The 26,850-nt window shown below is 39.4% G+C and overlaps 1 protein-coding gene across 7 annotated transcripts in view; it reads left to right on the forward strand.

The window, feature by feature from the left end:
• Positions 1 to 26,458, forward strand: part of SLC25A12 (solute carrier family 25 member 12) — a 217,837-nt gene extending 191,379 nt beyond the window's left edge. For all 7 annotated transcript variants that reach the window (XM_058300643.2, XM_071216300.1, XM_071216299.1 and 4 more), the window contains 9 exons: positions 1,812 to 1,893; positions 2,990 to 3,148; positions 6,586 to 6,638; positions 6,875 to 6,955; positions 17,152 to 17,292; positions 19,599 to 19,737; positions 22,288 to 22,446; positions 22,564 to 22,654; positions 23,927 to 26,458. In XM_058300643.2, coding sequence (XP_058156626.1) covers positions 1,812 to 1,893; positions 2,990 to 3,148; positions 6,586 to 6,638; positions 6,875 to 6,955; positions 17,152 to 17,292; positions 19,599 to 19,737; positions 22,288 to 22,446; positions 22,564 to 22,654; positions 23,927 to 24,128 — 1,107 coding nt within the window. In that variant the 3' untranslated portion in view covers positions 24,129 to 26,458. The remainder of the gene's footprint in view (positions 1 to 1,811; positions 1,894 to 2,989; positions 3,149 to 6,585; positions 6,639 to 6,874; positions 6,956 to 17,151; positions 17,293 to 19,598; positions 19,738 to 22,287; positions 22,447 to 22,563; positions 22,655 to 23,926) is intronic.
• Positions 26,459 to 26,850: the final 392 nt, after the last annotated feature.

The following is a 26,850-nucleotide window of genomic DNA, read 5'->3' on the forward strand; positions in this document are numbered from 1 at the left end:
ATGGTGTGTAACTAACTGCTAAATTTTTTAAGGGTTTCACCTTGACTTTTCTTTTCCTCAAAAATTACTTACTTTCCTTTTCACTGTAGGGTTTATTGACATACAACACTATGGTCAACATAATGAGCTTTTAAACAATCTCTGCCTGCAGAAGTCATAATAAAATATCAAATATTTAAAATATCAGATGCATTCATTAGAACAGAAATGGTACTTACTGTGGGGCAAAATTTGCAATACAGGAAGGCAGATAAACCCTTTCTATAGACACTTGCCAAATGGTAAATATCTGCCTTTGCCATATGTAGCTTGGTTAATTGAGGTTTGAAGAGGAGCTTCAAACACTGAGATTTTCTCTAGGTAAGTCCAGTGTTCCTGACCTATGATGTTGAGCACTTGATTTCTGTAGACCTACGTATATCTCAGCTCTACCTGTGCAAGGAAGTCACCTGAGGAAGTTTAAAAAACAAATGCCTGGGACCTGGAGCTTTTATAGATATATATGTATTTTTAGGTATGGGGGCTGGGGATTGAACCGGGGATCTTGTATGTGGGAAGCCAGTTCTCAACTGACTTATCTAGAGAAAACTTCAGTGTTTGAGGTGCAAAGCCAGAAATAAGGAGGAAAAGGCTCTGAACTCTTGGAATAGTAGTTATTAAAGTTTTTCACTTTACCCCAAAGAGAAGCCTTTGAACTCGCTTGACATATAATCTGACACTCTTAGATAATGTAATCTCTCAGGCTTCATGAGGTGAGAAGTAGCAAAATCAGACTATGAGGGCTGTTGGTAATAGAAGTAATAATTGTCGGGCAATGGAAAAGAGGAAAATCAGCTGCATTAGAATTTGATACAATCACTGATGTACATGATAATGTCTTTAAGTCATTAGAGATGTTAGGTTATAATTAATATCCTATGAGGGAAGCTGACTTGGCCCAATGGACAGGGCGTCTGTCTACTACATGGGAGGTCCACGGTTCAAACCCAGGGCCTCCTTGACCCGTGTGGAGCTGGCCCATGCACAGTGCTGATGTGTGCAAGGAGTGCCCCCCCACGCAGGGGTGTCCCCTGTGTAGGGGAGCCCCACGCGCAAGGAGTGTGCCCCGTAAGGAGAGCTGCCCAGCGCGAAAGAAAGTCAGCCTGCCCAGGAATGGCGCTGCACACATGGAGAGCTGGCACCGCAAGATGACGCAACAAAAAGAAACACAAATTCTCAGTGCTGCTGATAAGAATAGAAGCGGTCACAGAAGAACACACAGCATATGAACACAGAGAGCGGACAACTGGGGCGGGGGTGGGGGAGAGGAGAAGGGGAGAGAAATAAAAAAATAAAAAAATTAAAATGTCAACTTAAAAAAAATCCTATGATTTGAGAGTCGAGAGTTTTTGTACATTTTAGAAAGATTTTTAAATTTTAAGTGATTTAAAGAAAAACAGATTTTTACCTGAAATGTTTATTTATCTAAAAAAATCACTTCTGTAGAATAATAGTGTATTCCCCAATAGAGGCAGACAAGTGAGTCATTAACAGGCTTGTAAAAAGTAGGAAAAAAGCTCCTGTGTCTATTTGGCTTGCCATGGTTTTTAAAAGCTAATGAGAGAGAGAGAGAGATCTATTTTAAAATATATTGCTTCCATCTTTGGCTAGATGATATCCTGTTTTCCTCTCTTGGAAAAGAAGAAATTATCTCATTAGTCATATCATTTTTAGGTTTAGTTTTCCCTTATCTTAAAATAGCCTAATTGTGGCTTTTTTCATTTGCTCCGTGCTTTCCCTTTCCCCCTCACGTGTTGTCTTCTTCCCCACAGCAGTCTCACGGCTTAGGCAGGCCTGTCTGGCTCCAGATTGCCGAGTCTGCCTACAGGTTCACCCTGGGCTCCGTTGCTGGAGGTGAGTGACAGGTCTCTGTGCCGTTTCAGGCTCGGGTTGATGTAATATTCTCTCACTAGACTGGGCCGGATCAGCAGAGGTGCAGTTCATTGTTTCTAAGGGTCACGACTGCAGGGCTTGCTGAAGTGTTCTTTTGCTTTTACAGATGATCAGGGGGCTTGTCATAGCACGACTGTGGCCCCTGTGGCTCCAATCTGTCTCCACGACAAAACCTGTATAATAATGTGAAATTCTTGGATGCAGGCTGCATGCACCTTAGTTTTTCTGGTTAGGGCGAATATGAAGAAATGGAGAAAAAGTATTTGCTAAAGTGACCCCTGTCTCTGCAGAAATTTGAGACACTCCTTTTTCTTAGATGCTCTACAAAGAAAATTGCTTTGTTGAGAAGAACTTAGCAGGAATGATTAAAATACTACTGATTTTTTTCAAAACAAGCCTGAACTGATGAGACTATTATTTTTTCTTTTCAGCCTCAGTTTTAGAAGTTGCAGAGGATGTATTTTGCTTTCAGCAGTTGCAAAATAGGATACTCTAATTCACTGTAATAAATTTTTCAGTCCTTGAGAAACTCAAGCATGCTTTTTTTTTCCATACCAAAAATAGTGATAATATTGAGGCTTTTCCCCAAAATTGTCATTATAACTAAAAGCAACCTACCAAAAATTTAGTAAACTAAATTTTAAAATAACAGCCACCAATGTGTACATATATAGTCATTTTAAGAGGTAAGTGATACAATACTTAGGCATTTAATGGAAAATGTAAAGAAATACATATAATAGTTTGATGATGTAGAGAATTGAATGTTGGTTATCTGAAATTGGTGATGACTTGATAAATCCATTGTCTGATTTATGGACCTAAGATATCAAGGGAAATTCTTGGCAGTTATTCTCTGAAGCAGCTGTATTTAAAGGTCTGATGGCTGCTAGTCTGTCATTCCTCAGCTGTGTATGGGAGAAGGAAAAATAATAGGAAGTCTCTTTTGTGAGGAGATTGTGTTTTATTTGCTTGTCCTGAGACGAGACTTGTTTTCCTTACAGACTCTCCATTTAGTTGTGCTGTTCTTTCAGCCTAAAAATTGTTCTCTTTGTAGCTGTGGGAGCCACCGCAGTGTATCCTATAGATCTGGTGAAGACCCGCATGCAAAATCAGCGTGGCACTGGCTCTGTTGTGGGGGAGCTGATGTACAAAAACAGCTTTGACTGTTTTAAGAAAGTCTTGCGTTACGAGGGCTTCTTTGGACTCTACCGGGGTGAGTAAATAAACCTCAGCTGCTAAACTTAAGTGACTTTAGCTCACCAGCAGCAGATTTTAGTTCACTCTTTATGGAAACCAGTGGGTAGCATGCCCAGTAGACCAGGGCTGTTTCTGTCTTTTTTTTTCCCCTTCCCTCATTACTTGTTTCCCTTTTTGCATTCTTGCTAGTGAGTAGCAAGATTATTCTGCAAACTAGGTTTTCCTTTCTTTTTCCTGTTATTTATATTTTTTGGAGTCCAAACCTTTTGTCCCAATGTGGGTCTATGGTTGTCATGCTCTTATAAACTAGACACACATCTGTAGGTGGAATATAAAGATGACAGCTAAGAAATGGAGAGCTTTATCTCGAAGAATTAGCGAGGAGAAATATCTCTCTGTGAAATAGAAGCCAGGCTGTCACTTAAAGGTGAGTTTGCTCTCTATTCACTTGTTTCAGTTGAAGGAAGTACCAAATGTTTTTGTCTCTTCCAACGAGACCATTCATAAGTCTTTTCCAGTGAGTCATCTGAAGTTAACATAACAACAATTCTCATTCTTGCCCCTTTTCTCGAGAACCCTTAAGCTCAGAACAGAGTCAAAGATGAAGATTTTCTTTTGCAGAGACTGCTACCACCAACTTTCAGCCTGAGCACAGCGCTGTCGGCATCTCGGGCAGCAGAATTCTCCCCACCCCCGTCGGCTTTGTAGGAACTTGTTCTCTTTGGAGAGGGAATGACTTTCATGTACATGTTTTCACATTAGAATTTAGGGTTTCCTTTGGGAGGGGGATTAATTTTTTAATCCCTTTGGGCGCCACTTGGAATTCTTTGAAAATACTCTACATGTTCGAGTCCACAGCATTGATGTAATTTACTGTACTTGTTTGTTTGCACACAGTCTCATTAATCCCTTAGCTTGTTCCACACTCTGTTGAACTGTTTCGTGGCTTAGAACCTCTTCCCGGGTAAGAAAGACCAGTTCTGAATAAAGCTTTAGGCTCACGGTCAGGAGAAGAAATACCTCTGCTTAGCATTTTGTGCATATTCAAGTGAAAAAAGTAGTTTTGATACACTTAGATTTGAAGAAGAGTTCCTTAGGACACATTTTTAGTATCATATAGAATAAGAGAAGAGAGTCGTTCTAAACTCGTTCGAATACCCTGCTCCTGAGAATTAATATAATTAAGTTGGCACAACTGTCCAGAACTCTAGTCTCTCTCTCTCTTTTTTTTTTTAAGTTAGGCCAGTAAAAATAATTTATCAGGAAATGGGGCAAAGAACAGAGCTTGCTTAGAAATGGTAGAGAAGGATAGAAATATACACCGATATTTGATCTGGGCTCCTCTAAGCAGAGAGAGATTTGCTTTGTGTGGTCACCTTTTAAGCTATTCATTATTCCTCCCCTTGCTAATGCTAAGGGGAGAGGCCCCATCTGTTATTGGTTAGTTACCCCACCAATGGTGGGGGCCAATGGTGAGGAATATGTGGACCCTTCCCTCAGCCCCCTGAAAGGGTCCTAACTGGGACCTCAAGGTCAGGGTCAAGGTGGGGTCTTGGCAGCCATGTTGTCTGTTGGTCATGTTGTCTATCGGCCAGTTGTCTAGCCTCTTTAAATCCCAGCCGCAAGTACACCATGGGAAGAGGTTCCCATTGTCCGGAGTGCAGAGCTCTGTGTGCAAATGCTCATTTTGAACTACTAAGCCCTGCATATCTAGATTTTACTTAATGGGGAATCTGAGAATTAGATAGCTCTTGGGTTGTCTTTTCCTTTGACATCTCCAAACTTTGTTGAATAATGACCTTTCTTTTCTTGGGAAGCCTAATTCTTTTAAATTGCAAAGAAAATGTCCTCTGTTAGCAAGAGCCTAGATATATACTTCATAGTGTAGCCTTCTCAGTAGATGGATGCTTACAGAAGATTTCATTTGGGAGGGATGTCATGTTAATTAAATGGGCCTGATGTCAGAAGTGCTGGGAGGCTTGTTGACTTTATTCAGGGTGTCAGCTGATAAAAATCAGTCCTTTAAGTGAGAGACTTTTTATCAGAAGATTGTAGGAGTCCTGTAGGATGTGAACACAGTGATTATTGAGATTGTCATATATTGCTTAGAGCTGATCTATTATTCAGGCAGGTGATTGACAAAATTGTTGACAGATTAGCCTGAATTCCCTTGCAGGCAACAATGAGATGATAAAACGACACAAATCAGTACTTTATTAAAATTCTATGAGTCTTATTGAGGCAAGTTGTAAAACAAATACACATGCTGACATGGTTGTATGGGAGTTAGATGAAAAGTAATATGCCGCGATAATCATGAGGGTTAGAAAGTTAAGACTGCCATCTGCTGATTTATTCTTTTAAATCAGTCTGCTTCCCATTAAAGGTGTGTGCAGACTGTGTGTTTGTCATTGATAATTCAGTTTGACTGACAGTAGCCTGGATGTACGATTACTTGCTGGCTCTCAACTCATGGAAAAATCACTCAGCAGTATCCTCAAAGTAGGCTTAAGATCAGCAGTGAGCATGCAAACACATATGTAACATCCCTGCCCCCGGCTGGGTGATTTAAAGGATACAAAACATTTATTGCCAGCATCTTTAAAAAGTGTGTGCTAACAATTTGGATAAGCTGTGTGTTTTAGAAAGCTGAGCCCTATGAATATCTACAGATGTTGAACTGTATGTATTTTTTTCTTTTCTAGTTTGCAGCTAGCCTGGAAATTGAACCTGTTAAGAATAATGAGTTCCCTTGTTTTGAGGGGATTCTTTTAAAATGTCTTAAGTTTGGCATAGATTAATAAACAAGAGTACAATAGGCATATCTTTATGCTTATAGAAGATACTCATTAAATGATACTTTAAACTGCATTTTTCTTTACTGTTTGGGCTTCCTTTTAGCTAAATGAATATTGAATTTTGAGTTTCTTTAAAGAGGAAATTATGGGAGTTAGTATTCTCTAATAACCATGCTACTATGTGCTATTACATAGGTAGTGTCATTTGTGGCAAAACTGGGCTCTTTGTGACAGCACTCTTCTCAGAACTCTTCCAAGCATACATTAGCTTTTCTGAAGTGCTTGGGTATGTTTGCATGCTGTAGGTTGTAACAAGGAGGGCATTTTTTACATTGTTACTGCCAGTGTCCCCAGATTAGAAAAGACCCTTAGGCTGTATTCCTTCCTCAAGTACTTTTTAGAAGGTATCAGATAACTAGGCTTTAAAGGAAACATGCTTAAGGAAAGAATTTATGGCTACAAGAAAACATGATATTATACTTGGGTCAAAAATAATAATTACATACATATTCAGTGTTTTTGGAATAATCTGATTTTTCCCCATTTTAATGAAAACTCTTAAATGTTTGATAGGTAAAATAACAAGTTCCCTGTTGGGCTTGGTTATTCATGGCTAGTACATCTATATTGCTAATGATTCTTTCCCTTTACCTAGGTCTCATACCGCAACTTATAGGGGTTGCTCCAGAAAAGGCCATTAAACTGACTGTGAGTTTCTTTCTCATTTATGCCATGTGTTTAGATTATCAGTAAGCCAAAAAATAAAACTGATGCTACTGAGACTCGCACACTAGCAAAGCATTTGTAAAACTTTAATATTATAAGTAGACATTTGATAATTTTTATTGTAAGACAAATATATTGCTGACTTGAAAAGCCAGTTACATGACAATGGAGGAAATGGTTGAGAACACCAGTTAACCAAATGTTGTCTTTCTAATTAGGTTAATGATTTTGTCCGGGACAAATTTACAAGAAGAGATGGCTCTATTCCACTTCCAGCAGAAGTTCTTGCTGGAGGTTGTGTAAGTATTAATCATGAACTATTCTCACCTTTGCTAAATCAAATCTGTTACTTTGGCCTTTTTGCTCACTTGATAGTATACCTGAGTTGTATTTTCCCTGAACTCAAGGGATTCTAAGCACATTTTCTCAGTAAGGACTCTTCTGATTATGGGGAATTTTTGTTTGTTTGTTGTTGCATAATCTGATTGGTTTTGAGGGCAGAAAAGAGTATTTTTGTCAGCTCACTCTTTGAATTCTTGAAGCATTATCTTTAGGAATTTTTAAAAAGTTCTCATTCTGATTCATCTTAAATATCATAGAAAATAGAATAGTGGGTAAAGTTACTGTACATTTATATTGACTGAACTTCAAAATAATTGGGATCTTATATTTCAGGTGTATCATTGAGTAAGCCATTGTGGGATAATTATACTTTTCCTTCCGTGGGAACAGGAAGGTATGGCAAACAACCTTAACTACATTGAGGTTATTGACAAAAATTCTGAACCCAGAGATTTAGATTAGATTGGCTTAGAGAGAACACAAATGTTTCCATCTTTAAAGTGTATCACATTGGATTTAGACCAATTCTTAAATTTAAATTTGTAGCTCAAGTTATTTTATTTGTGTTACCTGTTTCACATTTGTTAATACATGATTTGTTTAAAGACTTTCTTTAGTCCATTTGTCCCTGAAAACATTAATAACTTCCAGCTGACTTGGCTGATAGTTTGGCTAAAGCCTCCTCAGTTCGTTGTGGAACCTAAGGTGAAGAAGTTGATGACCTTTGAAGCTTTTAGTCCAGGGAAAATGCTCTGGGGGTCAGAGAGAGAGGCTGCGTCAGGTACTTCTTGATGGGATTTGTCAGCATAGCACATACCTGAGTCCTCACCTGTCAGAGATCTTGTGGAGGAGTGGCTTGTGTTGTGCATGTGCGTGTGTGTGCGTGGCCTGCATGCATGCCCGAGCACATTCTCAGGAAGGAAACTCACTTCTTTGGCTGAAAAAAAATATTTTTTTTCCATGGAGGAAAAATAATGGATATGGAATCAGATCTTTGCTTAGGTAGATCACCAAAAATGTAGTAGTCGCTCCTCTTCTTTTATTCCAGTTGGATGCTGTGATTGTTTCTCTTCTAATGAGAGAACTTTGCAAATCATATTCTGTTTTTCTCATTGGTTTTAGTTTGTTTGGTTAGGAGGATTTCTAACTCATTTTTATCACAGCATGTGCACACATTTACCAGACATCTTCTAAGTCATGTTCTAACTGTGTGGTCCACATAGTTACTTATTTCTGGATCTCTTTTTGATATCCAGGGCATTTTATCTGTGAAACTGACTTGCTCCCGTGCTTGATATGTGACCTAAGTGGTTAAAACATAATCAGATATTTGGTTCCTTTGTTCTTCTTAGGTAAGGACCCTGTTTATAGGTTTGATCTTTGGGAATTTCTGTTGAAGTCTGGAATGCCTTGAGGGTTGTGCTGACACTCTAAATCGCTTCCTTAATCATAACTCATTTCTGGAAGCTTTGATGGGTTGTCTGGCCAGAAAGTGACAGCATGAAAAATTGTCAAGTTGGACTGTGGGCAGAATGATTAGATTAGCTACAGCTCTTCATTCCCACAATTTCTGCTTCCTTCTCCCCTCTAAATCTTAGTTCAGAGAGGAAAAAAAGGTATATGTATTGATTTTCTACTGATGAATTTGATCATACTATGATGTAAATGATTGTTAAAGCTTAACCAGTTACCTCTCCCAAGTCTGTGTATTTAAACAGAGAATAAAGTCTTAAACAAAAAGGATGAGTCTCTATATGTAGACTTTCAGGCACTGTGGGATACAGGAACATTCTCTTTTCTGAATGATACCTGGTAAGTGCCACCAGATAACACTATGAAGAGTGGCCCTGACTCTACTGGCAAAAAGAAATGATTGTATTGCCTTTAGGAAAAATAGTGTGTATTCACCAGACCATGAAGCAACCAAGAAATAAAATTTCTGGACCTTTGGTATTATCTGTTTTGTTTATTTTGTTTTGCTTTAAGGTCTGGTTTTCAAAGTATAAAATGTTTGTTATAAGCAAAAGAATGTTCGCTACATAGATATAAAGAGAAAAATAAAATGAGTATCCATGGACCTACCACCCAACTTAACTAAAATGTTACTACTACCATTTGCCCTTGTTTTTGCATTTACTGTATCTCTGATCTGCCAGATTGGGAATGAGCAGTAGGGAATTGCCTTCATTCAACAAGATAACCATCAAGGCTGAGAAAGATTTGGAGATTGTTCTTTCCTGTGCAAGGAACCAGTCTCAGGATATACTTATATCTCTTAGAAGAAGGGTAGTTCCTGACATTTCTCAACAATAAAAACTTAAATCTAATCATATTCCACTGTGGTAATTTGAAAGTAGAATTCCTTAGCATGATTTGCTTCATTTCTACACAAGACCACAGAAAATGCATGTCATGATTATAGTTATCATAATAGCTACTGTTTCTTGAGTGTCTTGCTCTGGGTTGAACAGTTTATAGGCATTATCTCATTATTATTCCCCATTAGAGTGGAAGAAAGTGAAAGCTCTGTGAGATCCAGCAGCTAGTAAATAATGGCAAAGGTGAAATTCAAACCACTTCTTTGTCTGGTATATGTTTTTATTCATTCATTCATTCATTCATTGGATTCCCCACAAAGAGTCAGGGAAATTTTATAAATAAAAGTTTTATTGAGATATAATTTACCTACCATATAGTTCACACATTTAAAGTGTATAATTCCGTGTTTTTTTAGTATATTGATTGTTCAGTCATCTCCACAATTTTAGAACATTTTCATCAACTGATAAACTTAGTTTCCTTTAGCTATCATCCCCTACTCTTCCCAACCTTTCCCCCAGTCTTATAATTCTGTCTTTATAGATTTACCTATTCTGGGCATTTAATATAAATGGAATCATATAATATATGGTCTTCTGTGACTGGCTTCTTTTACTTAGCATAATGTTTTCAAGGTGCATTCATGTCATAGCATGCATCAGTATTTCATTCCTTTTCATTGAGGAATAATATTCCATTGCATGAATGTAACACGTTTTGCTTATCCATTCATTAGTCGATGAACATTTGGGTTGCTCCTGCCTTTTGATTATTATGAACAATGCTGCTAACATTCATTGTATATTTTTTGTATGACCATATGCCTTCATTTCTCCTGGATATTTACCCAGGAATGAAGCTCCTGAGCCGTATATGGTAACCCTATATTTAACTTTTTGAGGAACTAACACACTTTTCCAAAGTGGCTGTTCCATTTTACAGGAGGGAGGAGGGTTCTTATTTCTCTACACTCTTGCTAACACTTATTATTTCTATATTTCTGATTATTCATACCTGGTGGGTTTGAAATGATATCTCATTGTGGCTTTAATTTGCATTTCTGTAATGACTGATAATGGTAAGCATCTTTTCATGTATGTATTGGCCATTTGTTATCTTTGGATAAACAACTAGCTATTCAAATACTTTGCCCATTTTAATATTAGGTTGTCTTTTTATTATTGAATTGTAAGAGTTCTTTATATATTTTACACACAAGACCCTTGTCAGATATATGATTTGCAAATATTTTCTCCCATTATGTGTGTTGTCTTTTCCTTTTCTTGATGGTGTCCTTAGAAGAATTGGACTTTAATTTTTATGAAGTACAATTTTTTATATTTTTATTTGTTTGCTTGTGCTTTTGGTATCATACCTAAGAAATCCTTACCTAATCCATGATCACAAATTTAGGCCAATGCTTTCTTCTGAGAGTTCTATCATTCTACCTCTTACATTTAGGTCTTTTGATGCTTTAAGCAGATTTTTAATCTTGAATGTTTTACAGTCTTTTGCTCTGAGCAGAGGTATTATAAAATGGCATTTTTATTTTTCAATTCCAACATTTTAGGATGTTTCTGTTTTCATACACATGTTCATGTGCTCATGCATGTGTGCACACTCACAACACACGCACACTCACATATACACTTTCTTTTTTAAAACCTGATGGAAGTTTTGTTGTCTTTGACTTCCTCAGTGGAAATGCAAACAGATTTTACTTCAAGCGCATCAGGGACTCAGCGGAACTTCTCACTTAGAAATAAAATAAAACCTTTGGGAATAGAAGTCTAAACAGATGGTGCATTTTCACATTTTAAATCTTCATTGTGATCATTGACCAAACTTTTCTTTTAGCCACCGATATATATCTGTATCAAAACCTTCTCAGAAAAGATGTACTAGGTTTAGAATTTTAGCAGTAGTGATCATTTAGATGTGCTAGCCTAAGGGTTTTGTTTTTGTTTTTAATTTTTATTTGAGAAGTTGTGAGTTTATAAAACAATCATGCATCCCATATAAGATCCCCATACATTGGCCCACCACCAACACCAATTGTGTGATGCATTTGTTACAATTGATGAAAACATCATCATAATATTACTGGTATCTGTACTCCATAGCTTACATTTGGTGTATTATTCCCCCAGTTTTTTTCTATAGTACCTATAAAGTGAGGTATAGGTTTGATAATTGCTTGGCCCTTTTTTCAGTGGGGGTGGGTGGGGAAAGAGTGTGTCAGCACACATAGGATTACTCTTTATAGATCTCAGATGGATTCTGAGTGTTGTGTGTGTAGTGGGTACGTCACAATAGATTTCAAATCATTTCCCCATTATTCTCAGGGGTAAACCATTCTTATCAGGCCATATGCTTTTATTTTTCTATTAGAAAGTACCCATTAGATATATGGATATTACATATCCATATCAGACATAATTATTACTGTATATTTGATTATACCTATTATGAACATGAATAAATAATAATACCAACTTCGAACTGTAAGTATTTCAAAGTACTTTATAGATACTACTGCCATCCCCTAAGAAATAAGTCAGTGAGAAACAGAAGCTCAGAAAGGCTAACTTTCTTACCTGAAATCACATAGCTGACATATACTGGAGCTTTCATGTCAGCCCAGATATTTAGATTTGAAGACCAACTCCTTTTATTGTATAGTGCTTTCTGAGGGAATTAAAACAGGGGCCTTCTCTGTGTGTCAAAACGTATCTATACAATGTAAACCATTATCCATGTGGAGCAGCAGTGCTCCCAAATGTGTTCACCAAGTGCAGTGAATGTCCCATGATGATGGAAGAGGTTGCTGATGTGGGAGGAGTGGGGTGAGGGGGGTGGGGGTATATGGGGACCTCTTATATTTTTTGAATGTAACATTTAAAAAAAAAGAAAAAAAAACAAAAAACAAAACATATCTAGATGAACCCATTCAACTTTGTAGTGGCTTTTCTTTGTTTTTAAAGTTATCTTTTTATATACCTATTTACTTATCTGGTTGGAATTAATATACAAAAAAATGAACAGATCTCAGGTGTTTAGATCAATGACTTATGACAATTGTATCCTCCCACGATAAGAAAACCCAAAATAAGATATAGAACATTTACTTCAGAAAATTCACCCATGCCTCTTTCCAGTCAAACCACTTTTCTTCGTTTTTGGATTTCATATAAATGGAAACATGTAAAATGTGTTCTTTAATAGCTCCTTTTGAGATTCATTACTGTTATTGTGCATACCAGTAGTCTCTTCCTGTTTATTCTGCTGAATATTATTCCATTGTATGACTACACCATAATTTGTTTATCTAGTCTCCTGTTGACAGACATTGGGTATTTCTAGTTTTGGGTTATTATAAATAAGGCTGCTATAAATACATTCATGTATAAATCTTTGTGAGCATATATTTTCATTTTCCTTGGGTGACTATCTACAAGTAGAATAGGGTAAACGTCTGTTTAACTTAGAAGAAACTTCCCATTAGTTCTCCAAAGTGGATCAAGCTTGAATGTGGTAACTTGTACATGGGAGGCAGGTATTCAACCACTGAGCTACACCTGCCCCCCAAAAAGTCCTTATATTTTTATGTCACAAATAGCTTATCCCAGGTAGCAGGCACCTTGACTTTCCTCTCACCTTATTCAGGAGTATGTGTGGTTGAATCTGGTCATGTTCTAACAAACATCCTGGCATATATCATCACTCAGCAATACCTATATTGCAGTTTATTACTTTTAAACTGTCACTGTGCTCACCTTCTATAGAAAGAACTGTAGCATTTCCCTTTGCTTTATGAATGTATCGAAGAATGTTTGGTTGAAGGTGAGTGAGACAGAATCACTGTCCCTAATCCTGATGATGACTTTTATTGGTTTGGTTATTTTAGAAGGGTCATTTTGTTTGCTTGTTGTTTCTTTTAGGAGGTAGTGGGGATTGAACCCCGAACCTCATACTTGAGAAACAGGTGCTCAAAACCACTGAGCTACACCCACTCCCTGGATTGGTTATTTTAAATGCACAGATTTTGTACATCTATCCAAGGAGCTGGTGTGGTCTTACACAAACTGAAAGTAGATTTCCATCAGTCTCTTTAAAGGAAGATTTTGTAATAGTTGCTCAGATTGGCCATTTTGCAGTTGAAGGAAATCAGTTCCAAACTCTAGGAGACAGCAAATCAAACAAGGGGATAAAGGGAAGCGGACTTGGCCCAGCGGATAGGGCATCTGTCTACCACATGGGAGGTCCGTGGTTAAAACCCTGGGTCTCCTTGACCCGTGTGGAGCTGGCCATGCGCGGTACTGATGAGCGCAAGGAGTGCCGTGCCACGCAGGAGTGTCCCCACGTAGGGGAGCCCCAAGCGCAAGGAGTGCGCCCCATACAGAGAGCCACCCAGTGAGAAAAAAGTGCAGCCTGCCCAGGAATGGGGCCACACACATGCAGAGCTGACGCAGCAAGATGACACAACAAAAAGACACAGATTCCCAGTGCCGCTGATAAGGATAGAAGCGGTCACAGAAGAACACACAGTGAATGGACACAGAGAGCAGACAACTGGGGGGGAGGGAAGGGGGAGAAATAAATAAAAAATAAATCTTAAAAAAAAAGGGGGGAGGGGAGAGGGGACTTGGTTGAGCAGGGTCCGGGTCCCCAGCCTCCTTGGGGACTGTGCCCTGGGGTAGGAATGAGGGGGCAGGAGTCAGGGGTTGATATACTCTGTGTACCCCCCGGGTGCCTCTGAGGTGCAGTGACATCTCACTTATCACATCCTTTTTCCTCTAACGTTTGCTGTTAGCTTTAGTTGGTTTATTTTCTCATTTACATTTTTTTAAAAATTTGAATGACACAAGGTTAAGTGGAAGTTTTTACATTCTTTTCATTTCTGTTGTACAAGAGTAACCCTCTTTCAAAATGAAATTTGTTCCCTTTTTATTTGTCTTTTGTAATTCAGCTCTAGCGCAAAGAAATAACAACATTGAAAAATAAAAGCATCTAAGTCTCTTTTAATATTAGTGCTTGTCTCTCTTTAAAAAAAATAAGCAGGGAATTTGATGAAAGAAATTTGCCAATGAGAAAGTTGGATGTTAATTTTGGTGAAAAAATTCCACGGTGAATGGTATGTGATCTAATATAAGCCTCAGGACCAGAAACAGCAAGATGTCAAATTAGTGTCCATTTAAGATTTTGGACTCTGTATCATTGTGGTTTAATTAAAAATTTTATATAATTATTCCATTATTCCAGATCACTAGTTTTATATATATATAAATATATATATAAACATATATATTTTTTAAATGTTCACATATACATAGGTAGGTAAGCTGTTTTAAAGTTTTGAATCTACATATAACTAGCTGTCAGCTAGTTAGAAAAATGCATTTGAAGTATATAACTTACCAAATTTGTAATGGGGAAGAATGTATGAGGGAGAGAATGTAGTCTATAAAGAAGTCATTGTTTCTAGGTCCAGTCCTGGATTTTTTTTTTTTTAAGTATTTAATACATTCATATGATTGAGAATTAAAAAGATACAATAGGGTGTATTATGAAAATTCTTTCTCTCATCTACTCAGGTTTTCTTTCCAGAAGGCAATCTATGTTTCATCTTTAAACCATTCTGATTTTGTTAACCTTAAATAAATTTCAAAATATTTGGGATTGATGTGTACCTATTATGTTTATGTCACTTGCCATGATTTTATTACCTAATCATGCTTGATTAAGAACATATAATGGCTACTTCACTGTTTCCATATTAGGCATTTGAATTTTTTCTGTTTCATTTTGTTGCTGTTATAGCAAGTATTAGCATATTTGTATAAATACAGGTACTATTTTTTCACTGAAAGGTTACTGCATTTTTATTTTACAATTTAACTTTTTGGAAATTCCTTATAGTCACTGATTGTATTTACTGTAAATGGTGTTTTTCTTCCAAAAAGGCATTACTAAATTAATTGTAGCACTTACAGTCAATAGTCTTAGAATAAAGAAAATATATTTCCATGTATATGTTTCTTAGAAGAGAAAAATTCAGTTAAAGAGTGAGATGGGATCATAATCCTTGTTCTGGGTTGCTAGATTTTTTTCTAGAATAGTTGAACTAATCTTAGATTTTATTCCCCTTCTTCCTGTTCCCAGTTTATTATGAACTAGTGGTCAACCTCCGAGTTTAAAAAAGAACAGTGCACATTTGCCACTTTTGTTTCCTTTTAAGAATTATTGGCTTCTAAAGTTTTAGACAAATTAAATAGTAATCTTAATTTTTTTCTAAAATTAATGGGTAGCATTTGCATTCACATAAAAATGTATATTAATTTTAAAATGGATATGCAAGCTATATAATTGCTACAAGTTTTCTCCTTCAAAAATAGAATATAGATGTATGTCTCCTAGATGTATGCCTTTCAGTTGTGTCATTGTACATTTACTTTTCAGATAATGAATGTAAGTGTTTAGATTATATATTTAAAAGTTGTGAGTGTACATCAGTTTAGTTTTGTGGTTACACTGTAACCACATGTAACCACATGTAACAATACATTGTTAGGAGTTAGCATATATCTTGTTAATCCTCAAAGCATGCAGTAAATATGTGTGTTTTAAAATACAGTCATTGCCTTTAAAATACAGTCATTTCAGTGTTGAAATTGAGTATAAAGCCTGTTACTTGTATACTCAGAAAGAAATTTGGAGAACTTAAAGGAGCATGGATCTCAATTAAATAAGTTATTTCCCAAAGGGTCTATGAAAGATGGAGCGGAAGAGGGATGTGGAATTACAGTGCCCCGCCGAGGCACACATTCCCTATTTCACATGATGTGATATGCTCTTGCAGTTGTTATAATTATGTGATTATACAAATATGGTTATGACTGAATATTCATGGGTATATGTAGATATGTGTGTATTCATGATCACACACACTTTTCTTTCTTATAGAAACCAAAAGAGTTGGTGGCAGTTTTATTAAACATTGTCTTTCTCTCTCTCTCTTCTTTCTCTCTTTTTAACTAGTTAACAGATTTCAGATGCAAATATGCAAAATACACCCTCATTACCCAAATTCAGATCTCTATCACTCACCTCCAGAATGTGGAATGTGGCTTTGATTTGAGGTTGTTGTGCTCGCGGTAACTAGATGTTCCATTTTCTAGCTCTGCCTTGAAGAGCTTTTCTGATTTTTGTCTTGAAATGATACTGAAATTTGTCTTTCACAGTCTCTCCTTCCATGTGGGCATAGCTGTGTCCCTGGTCTCAAAGATAGTAAGTTTTAGAATTTGAACCAGAGGCACCTTCTTCCCCCTGACATAAGGTACCTCCGTGAACCCAAGCTATGCTTCTCGCCCTCCAGTCCCTGGAGAGGGAAGCAAGTGGCTGAGCTAAAGAGGATGACAAGAGCAAAGAAACACGTGGAGATCTGAATCTTGGGTTTCGGCTTGTAATAGACACCAGTCTTCTACAGTCTCTCTGTTTTGTTGGGGAGCTCTCCATTGCCACATCTGGCTTCACTTTTGTTTTCCAAATGAGTCTATAGCAGTTTAGCTCTTGCGGATGTAGCTGGGGTGGCCCTGGGAAGACTGGGCCTAGTAACACTCTGGACTTTTCAAACAGAAGCAAATCCAGACACGGGGGCGGGAGACTTGAGTTTGGGACCATCCCTGTGCACCCCTCCAGCACTGGCTCCCATTCCCCATGGAGCAGGAAGCGTGAGGGTGGTCAAATGCCAAGGCTCTTCTGATGTTTCTCGTTTACGCTGCCAGTCAGGCTCTGACGTGGAAATCTGCCTCTGCCGATCTTCCCTTGCCTGCAGGCTGGAGGCTCACAGGTCATCTTTACCAACCCCCTGGAGATAGTGAAGATACGCCTGCAGGTGGCGGGAGAGATCACCACGGGGCCCCGAGTCAGTGCCCTGAACGTGCTCCGGGACCTGGGACTGTTCGGCCTGTACAAGGTGAGTAGGTCCCCTTGGGTGCTCTCAGTAGGGTTTGTAATCTACTCGATGTAAATGTAAAAGACTGTGGAAACCAGACCTCCAGCTGCCCCGCCCACCCCCCCCCCCCCTTGAAAAGCAGTCTTGTCCAGCCGGGTAGTCCCTGGAGTAGAAAATCAAGCAGAAGGAAAAGTCAGAGCCCTTCTGTTAGAGGCACTCCTGCATTGTGGTCTTCTGGCTCTCGGAAGCCGGCAGGTAGGGAGCCAGCCCCGTGGCCCAGCTGGCTGCAGGATCCCAGCCTTTCATCTGATGGGGGCTCGAGAAAGTTTCTTTGGTGTTCTCCTTGGGCTGGTTTAGGACTTTAAAATAGTCTTAGGTTTATTTTGAATCAGTTATTCCTTTTGTTATCTTCCCAGTAGGAGCTTCACTTTGTCTTAATAGTTTGACCACAGTGAGACAGTGGTAGAGTTTGGTAAGATTCAGGTCTTTAAGAAGTTAAGTGGTGGGATTTGTCAATAATGAATTCCATTAAAAAAACACCACCACCACCAGACTGTACTGTACTTTAGTAAAATGCCAGTCAACAGATTCCTTCCCCACAGGTATACTTACTCCCATCATTACAGATCAGATGTAATGGAGCAGAAGTGATTATTTTGCTTAAACAAGGAAGAGTATTTCTTTCCATTCCTTTGCCCGGTATATAAGGTGGGAATACATAAATTTAGCCACTATAGGCACCAGTGCTTCCAAAGCATCTGATTTATTTATAGATCCATCACTGCAGAAATGTGTAAATTAGAAATTCTCTGGATTAGAATCACACAGCTACAGGGTTCTTTGGAGACCAGCAAGCCAATGATGCCTATCTCCAGAGAGTTTTATATATAATTTTGCAGCCTGTCCCAATTTCTGTCCTTTTTGGAATTCCCTTTAGGAACCGAATTTATTCATATTGTTTCTTTTTGGATCATCCTTTAGAGAGTCCGTATTTTTTCTTTTTTCTTTTTAGTTTTTAAAAAGATTTTATTTATTATTTTTCCTCCCTCCCCATTGTTTGCACTCGCTGTTTGCTCTGTTTGTTGTGTGCTCTTCTTTTTTTTTTTTTAAGGGAGCACTGGGAACCAAACCCAGGACCTCCCATGTGGGAGGGAGGTGCCCAATGGCTTGCGCCAACTCTACTTCCTGCATTTTTAAAAAATCTTCCCCCTTGCAACTTTTTGCGTGCTGTCTGCTCTCTGTCCATTTCGCTGTACGTTCTTCTGTGCCTGTATTTCTTTATTTTCCCCTCCCCCTTGCGGCTTGCTTGCCGTCTGCTCTCTGTGTTCATTTGCTGCTGGCTCTTCTGTATTCTTGCTTGTCTCCTTTCTCTTTGTTGTGCCGCCTTTGCTGAGTCAGTGCTCCGCGGCATGTGCGGGCTGGGTGGCTCTCCGCAGCGGGTGGGCGAGCCCGTCTTCACAAGCAGCCCCGGGACGTGAACCCAGGGCCTCCCATATGGTAAATGGAGCCCAACTGATTGAGCCACAGCCACTTCCTGAATTTTTTTTTTTAATGTTTGAGTTTATCTTTTAAAAACAGAGCCACTGGGGAACAGGTGTAGCTCAGTGGCTGAGCACCTGCTTCACATGTACAAGGTCCCAGGTTCAGTCCCTGATACCTCCTAAAGCAAAACAAAACAACAAAAAACAGAGCCGTAAGGGGAACAAAGTGTGGTAGAGTGCCCACACGGCCAGGAAAGCTCTGTGCAGTGGGTCTGCTTGGCTGCTAGCCAGTGCTCTCTGTCTCTGAGGTAGCTGTTCTGGGTGGGTTTTTCTCCACATAGGAAGATTTTGTCTGTGTTCCCCTACCCTCTGCCGCTGAGGACTTGGGGAAGGAGGAGGGAAGATTTGTGATTTCCTCTTCCCTCTCCCTAGAATAGTCACTTTCCTTCTCCACCACTACTGCCTGTAGCTTCTCACCTGGAACTGGGGGGCTGGACCCTGAAGTGGACTGAACTGCAAATTCATTCCTAGTTGTGGTTGTCCTTACTGGGCTATTAATCTTGGGATTCCAAGTCTGTCCCTCACCCCTCTACCCACCAAAGCCAAACAGAACAAGCCACCTGGAGGTCTGAGAATTGAAATTTTATGAACCTTAAAAATTGAATCTAAAATGGAAATGCTAGAAAATCCTTAGTTGTCAGAATATCATTGCCCAACTGTAAACTTTCTCCAACGTCAAACCACGCTTACTCTCCTCCTCCCGCTAGCCTCCCGGTTCCCTGGACCTCACGGCCATCCACCCCCTTCTGACACAACGTTTTGCACTCTCTCCTCACTGTGTGACAGGGCGCCAAAGCGTGCTTCCTCCGAGACATTCCCTTCTCTGCAATCTATTTTCCTGTTTATGCTCATTGCAAACTACTTCTGGCTGATGAAAATGGACACGTGGGAGGTTTAAATCTCCTTGCAGCTGGAGCCATGGCAGGTAACTACACATTTTTTCTTTTTAACCGAAAGACCTCTTCCCCCGTTCTCCTTAAGAAGAATATCATCTCCAAGTACTTTTCCCCTTTATTTCTGGGTTACTGTTTGTATCTAACTTAGTTTAAATATGATCACTTTTCCTCCTTTGTGAGATGTGCTGTAATTCTGATGAAAGTTAATTACATTTGCATAATGTGGATAAACAGCTTAATGCAGCTTAGCAACTCGGCGCCAAATTAGATCTGCCCATCTAAATTGGGCTTTCCTCATTAACGCGTTCCGTAGCCTCCTGCTCCCTGGAACCGCGGGTGAAGCCAAGCTAGCCATTAAGGTGGAAAGTTCTTCATCAAGTCAGTGGCCTTGCTGCACCGCACGCCGACGCGTAGGTCTAGCGAGCCCTCCCGTTATCTCTGCATATTGGAAAACATGATTCCGCTTGAAATTGAGCTTTCTTCATGAAGCGATCCCTGTTCCTCCTACCACCTCCCTCAGTAGACCCAAGTAAGCAGTCTCCCCATCAGATCATCCCGAGTTCCCTTTGTGCCTCTTTTCTGACCCTGAAAACTTTTTATTAATGGTTGTTTGCATATGTTTTAGCCACTGTGCTAGGCTGGGAGTTCCTTGAAGGCAGGAGTTTCGCTTTTCATCCTTGCTGGTCTGATGGTGGCCAGGACTGTACTAACAGGGGCTCAGTAAATGCCAGTGGAACAATTGAAGACTTTTATTTAGCCTCATATGTGAAATCAGGCACAGAAAAGATTCCATCTGAAAGAGCCTGGCAAATTCCAGCAGCGGCTTCCTTCACATCTCTATGGCTACAGTCTTACTCTTGAGTCAGCAGGAGCTGACTTGGGTAGAAAGAAAGAACCAGGCATCCTTTGCTGCCCCAAAGTCCTCAGACGTGATGCAGGAAGGAAATGGTGAACGTTTGCTCTCCCTTACAGTCAGGGAGAGAAGCGTCCACGGGAACGCCTGCGCAGACGGCTGTCCCCCCCGCGCAACGCACAGCCAGGCTTGGTTCGCCGTGGGCTTCGCTCTCTGGTGGCCCCGCTAGCCGCAGCAGGAGGCCCGAGGACCTCCCCCGAGTGTGGTGTGTGTCGCGTGGTGGTGGGGAGCCCTGGCTCCTCAGGCTGCTGAGGGCCCTGTCGATCTCACCCAGGCAGCGGGCTCTCGATGACAGGAGAGGATTTGTGATGATTAAATCCCCCAGGGAGCTTTGAGCCCTTATTTGGGAGAAGTAAAGCCCTCGTCCTCTGGCAATTCTAACTTCAGTCAATTGTACATGTAAAAGCCAATTAAGTTGCCTGCTTGTCCAGACACTTTCTGGTACTCACCAAAGTCTCCCAGGTTTAAATGCAGACCAGTGTTTTCCCTCCCAACTTTTCTCGTGTTTTCCAATCACCAGCAAAAACAACAAAACAAAAAACACCAGCCAGAGAACAGTCTAATCGTAGACAGGCATTTTGCCAGTGATTGATGGAACCAAATAAACATTTCCATGAAACTGTCAGCACCAACTTCTTGCCCTCAGACTTTTGATGTCAGTTTGCAGAATGAGTTGAATCTACATTTTGCCAGCAAAGCTTTGCTGACAGGGGCTGAGAACATTCAGAATCCTTCCTCCAAAGGATTACCTAGTTTTGCAGGGACAGGGTACTGGACCTGGGGGATAGGTATTTGCCTGTTCTCTAACAAAGCCTCCCACATATCCCCCAACTCCTACTGCCTATGACCGAAGCTGTGATTTTCAGGCCAAATTGAGTTTCTTCCCACCTGGGGAAGGCTCTGCTGCTCCTTTGTTCCCTGTTTTGTTTTATAGTAAAAGGTGTGGTTGTGAAATCCATTTTCTGTGTCCTGCTGCTGGTGAGTCTCCACGTGACCCCAGGGTGTTCAGGCACAGGAGGTGGGTGAGGGGCCTCTCTTTGGTCAGCTCACCTGTTGTGCCTTCACTGGCTGCCTGGCCCCTTTTCACCGCAGTTGTAATGACTTGTTAGTAAGCATGTCGGAAAGGAGTCACAGCCAACACGCACATTAGCCCCTCGACAGGTGAGTGCTTATGAGTATTGCTGTTCACCTCACACAGTAAGGGTAACAAGAATCAGCAAAAAACACGACATTTGGGTATCATTTGGATACATTTAGCAGCTCATTAAATCAACATCTTATTTCTTATTATACAGGAAAATAGTTCTATTTTATATAGGAAAAAAAGAAAAGAAGGTAAGATAATTATTAGCAAAATCTAAAGGGGACCATTTGGGAATTGTCCTATTAATATTGCTGCATTTCCCCCCCTGCACAGTTCTTTGGAACCATGCAAAGTGGATTGGTTTTTCTAATTCAGAAAGGAAAATGAAGGGGTTTTGCCCTGGTCCCTGAAGCAGCTAATGGGCTCATCCATCCTTTTTCCATTAATGCCCAGACATGTATTTAAGGAACTCTGAGCTTCCCTCCAGTGGTTTAAGTTGCTAGTTGTGTAGTCAGATGTTAGCAGTAATTCTCTCCTTTATAAGGTACTTAGGATGAATTAAACGTGGCTTTCTCCTGAAAGGTGTGCCTGCTGCTTCTCTGGTGACCCCTGCTGATGTCATCAAGACAAGACTGCAAGTGGCAGCCCGCGCAGGCCAGACGACGTACAGCGGTGTTATCGACTGCTTCCGGAAGATCCTCCGGGAGGAGGGGCCCTCGGCCTTTTGGAAAGGGACTGCAGGTGGGGCGCGTGCGTCCCGCGTGGCCGCCGGCTCCGCGCGCCGCTCTGCTGTTGCTCAGTGCTCGTCATTGCCGCAGTCACCCTGGTCTTAATTCCCCCCTTGCCTCTCTTTCTCAGCCCGAGTGTTTCGATCCTCGCCCCAGTTTGGTGTTACCTTGGTCACCTATGAACTTCTCCAGCGGTGGTTTTACATTGACTTTGGAGGCCTGTAAGTGCAACTGCTCATCTCCTTTATACAGAAAGCACCGGACCCACTGCATATTTGGAACCCTTGGGAAGACTGATAAGACGGAGGGACCCCAGTGGTCCTGAGAGGCTTTAGCATGAAAGGAGTGGGCTCGATGGGGCATCACACACAATGTCAAGCAGCTACTGAGGGAACGTATAGGGATGTGGCAAACTAAAATACTATTGAGTAATTGTCCTTTTTCAGTGGATCCAAAACTTAGACCCTTAGCGTGTGGACTTTAAAAGGCTAAATAGCCTTGCCTTTATGTCCTTCTCATCAGAAGTAACAAAAGTTAGTATTAGTAACAATTTTGTGAACTTACTTTCAAAGACTTAAGCCCTATCACACTGATATTTCATCTTTCATCATGATTTATTATAGATGGGTATAAATGTTCTTAGATCTAATTTAGTACCAAAAATCAGTAGGTTCAGAGAGGTTATACCCATGGATATATTCACTGGTGAGGTCTAGGTCAGAAGGCTTTGTACTTGACACTTGCACCGGGGAGAAGAGGAATTACTTGTTGAATCTGCTGGGCGAAAAAGGCTATTATACCCAGAGTAATAAATTATCAGCTTTTTAGCAGAAAACCCAATCCCATATCTAAGTTCTCACCTCATAAATCTGTGAACACCTCTCCTACTCAAAGGCCAAGTAGGGAATTAGCTGTTGAACCAAGAGGTGGAGAGACCTTTACAAAGAAAGTGAGAACAGCAATCTTATGATTCCATTGCAGAAATGTTAAGACTCAAGCTTTTTTGTGCTTTCACTATCTGTAAAAGCAAGAATTAAGTCTATTTCTCTTTAAATAATTTTAGAAAAAACCTTTATGAGTCTACTACATAAAAAGTTAATCGTTAAAATTACATCAAAATGTTAAAAGAGAAAAATGTAAACTCTTAATGATTAACTTAATATGTGCTCAGTGTAGAATATTTGAAAAAGAGAAAATCACCCTACTTCCTAGAGAGTATTAATATTTGAGTATAATTTCTTCTGGTCTTTTTTTCTATGGATATATATAGAGAGAAATCACCATATAAATGCATTGGAATTGAGGCCATTTCTCTTCTAAATCAACTATGTGAATGTTTGCTGTCAAAGCAGCTATAAATCCTGACTAATGCAACATAGATGGCATGGAAATGGTTTAGACACTCTTCTTTGAGGTAGACGGGTCAGACTGAAAGGCTCCATCATTCCTGTCATCACTGAGCCCGCTAACCATTTGCTTTTTCCTCTGAACAGCAAACCTTCTGGCTCAGAACCAACACCTAAGTCCCGCATCGCAGACCTTCCTCCTGCCAGTCCTGACCACATTGGTGGATACAGACTTGCCACAGCCACTTTTGCTGGCATTGAAAACAAGTTTGGCCTTTATCTTCCCAAATTTAAGTCTCCTAGTGTTGCCGTGGTTCAGCCAAGGGCAGCAGTGGCAGCAGCTCAGTGAAGAGATGACTGTTGAGCGTGGCAAATGCGCCCTGAAGAGAGAGGCAGAGGAAGGCAGCCTGTAACGGATCCAGTCAGCTGCATGGCGCTGGCTGAGCTGAAGAGTCAAACTATTCTTTCTATATGACATATACATATATTTGTTTATAAAGTAATCATTTGCCCAGGGGGGGAAAACAATGCAGTTTCAAGCTTAAGTCTTATATGTTGAAATGTTTTCCTAAGCCTTGGCATGAAATAGCGTTCTAGACTCTGCTTTGCACAGCTTGCACTTACAGTGACTGTACATATTGTACATCTTTGTACAGAGACATCTTGCAACCTCATCCCAACAAATCACATTTATAGAAATGTAATGCAGTTATGAGTGGCTTGAAATGTACAGAATGTTTTGAAAGTGTTTTATTAAGAATCACATGAAAATAAATGTATTAAAATTAAATTCATTCTCTTATTGGTGACTTATGGAAATAAAGCATCAATATTGGATGTATTTAATTCTTAGTTTGCTTTCCACTCTGGAATAAAAAGGTATTTGCTGATAAATGGCATAAAGATACCTAATGCTACATCACTGAATAAGATCCTGTGGAGAAGATAAATGCCAGTGGATGCCAGCGGGCCAGGCTCATGACTCATGTGTGCTGATGTTTCCATTTGTATTTAACGCATGTATAGATAATTTTCCATGCATCAATCAAATGACATTTCCTAGGTGGCTCCTCCTTTCAGCGCACATATGGAAACAGGGATGTCTCTAGCATTTACTGGCTTAGTTTTGCCTTCCTGTGACATGGCAAGGGTAAGGATCAACCTTTGAAAATTTGGCAGTTTTCCTTTATATGGATATGATTCCAGTAAAAAGTAAAATGTACGCCAAAATGTATGCAGGCAGTTGGATTTTCCTTTCTAAATACATTTGATAGTGCTTTTGGCTGGTGGTTCTGATTCAGTACCGATTTCAAATAACTCATAATCAAGTTTGCCCTTTCTCCAACCTTTGTAGGAAACAGTTTGACTTGGATGGGCAAGGGTGGAGAGAGAGGAGGGAAGAAAGAAGAAAAGTTCTATCTTATACTTAGTGGGATCTAGGTTCTTCTTTATGGGCTCAAATGTAAAGTACTTATTGCAAAGGTCACTCTTAAGAGCACGATTACTGATTTTGATTTGAATATGCGTCTTGACAGCCACATCCACATTTTACTGTAGTTGTGATTTGATGTGTAGCATCAGAGTTTACTTACTTTAGCAAAGTGCTTTGGAAAAGGCACTAATGCTGTTGCCATGAGCTGGGATGTGCGAATATATGCAAATATTTTCAAGGGGTGAGCCTGGAGATAAACCAAGCATTTAGTACCTTATGCAGTGCTCATCAGTTGATGTCTGACAGCCCTGTAACCACAACTATAGGCTTCTCAAGGCTCTCCGAGAACAAAAGAATTAGCTTCAAAAGGTAGTTATTTCCAAATGTATTAGACTGTTAGTAGAATGGGACAAATAGCAATACAGTTGTTTTACTATTACCACATTAAAAATACAGAAGTAGTACAAAAATACATTCTTATAGAAGAGTTGTATGTTACATGTTTATCGAATAAGAGGTGAAAATGTTTTTTAGCCTTCTTTTCCTACAGCTCCCAGTGTTAGAGATAATCACTACTAATAGAGTATAAATACATAGTCTGTGTTTCATGCATCTATATGAATGTTATATATTTATATTTTTAAAACAGGATTGTGCTATGTATTTGTTGTTTTCTGATTTGCTTTTATTTACTTAATATGGCTTAGAGATCTTTTCATGTCAGTTCATGATGATTTATTTAATTGCTGTATAGTATTACATTGTATGGATTATGATACCTTTCATATGCACTCCCTTATTGATATTTACTTTTTTCACTATTATTACAATGCTGTAGTGAACGATAAACATCCTTGAATACATGTGCTAGTATTCCATTAAGATAGATATTTAGAATTAGAATTGATAATTTATAGAATATAGGGGATATATGGGTTTTGATAGATATTGTCACATTGTTCTTCAAGAGGCTTTACTAATTTACTTTCCTACTGATAGCAAATGAGAATGCCTGTTTCTTTGCAACCTCATCAAAAATGGGTATTATCAGCCTTTTAAGCAAGTCATGATAGGTAATACTGACAGTGCTTTTCTGATTCAGTACTGATTGCACAAAACTTGTGATCAGGTTTGCCATGTTTAATTTTCATTTTCCTTATTACAAGTGAGATTGAATGTCTTCTTAATATTTATTGCATATTTCATTTTATTGTGGAATATTCATAAAGAGAAGTACATGAAACACATATATGTATGTATACACATTATTTTAAACAAATAATCCTAATATGAACACCCATGTCACCATCCAGGTCAAAAATAGATTATTGCTAGCATCTCAGAAGTTTCCCAGATAATCGTTCCATCATAACTCCCTCTTAAGCACAATCGCTACTCTTCAGTTCTTTGCTTTTCTTTATAGTTTTACCATCATGTATACATTCTTAAACACTATATTTAGTTCCAGGTTTTGAAATTTTTATGAATCAAATTGTACTGTTTATATTCTTTTGAGACTTGTTTCTGTTGCTATAAGTTACATTTGTAAGATTCATCCACACTATTGTATGTAGATGTAGTTTGTTTATTCCATTATATGAATATTCTACAAGTTATTTTTCCATTCTACTCTTGATGA

This window comes from Dasypus novemcinctus, chromosome 7 (genome assembly GCF_030445035.2).
Source record: "Dasypus novemcinctus isolate mDasNov1 chromosome 7, mDasNov1.1.hap2, whole genome shotgun sequence".
Taxonomy (NCBI): Eukaryota; Metazoa; Chordata; class Mammalia; order Cingulata; family Dasypodidae; genus Dasypus; species Dasypus novemcinctus.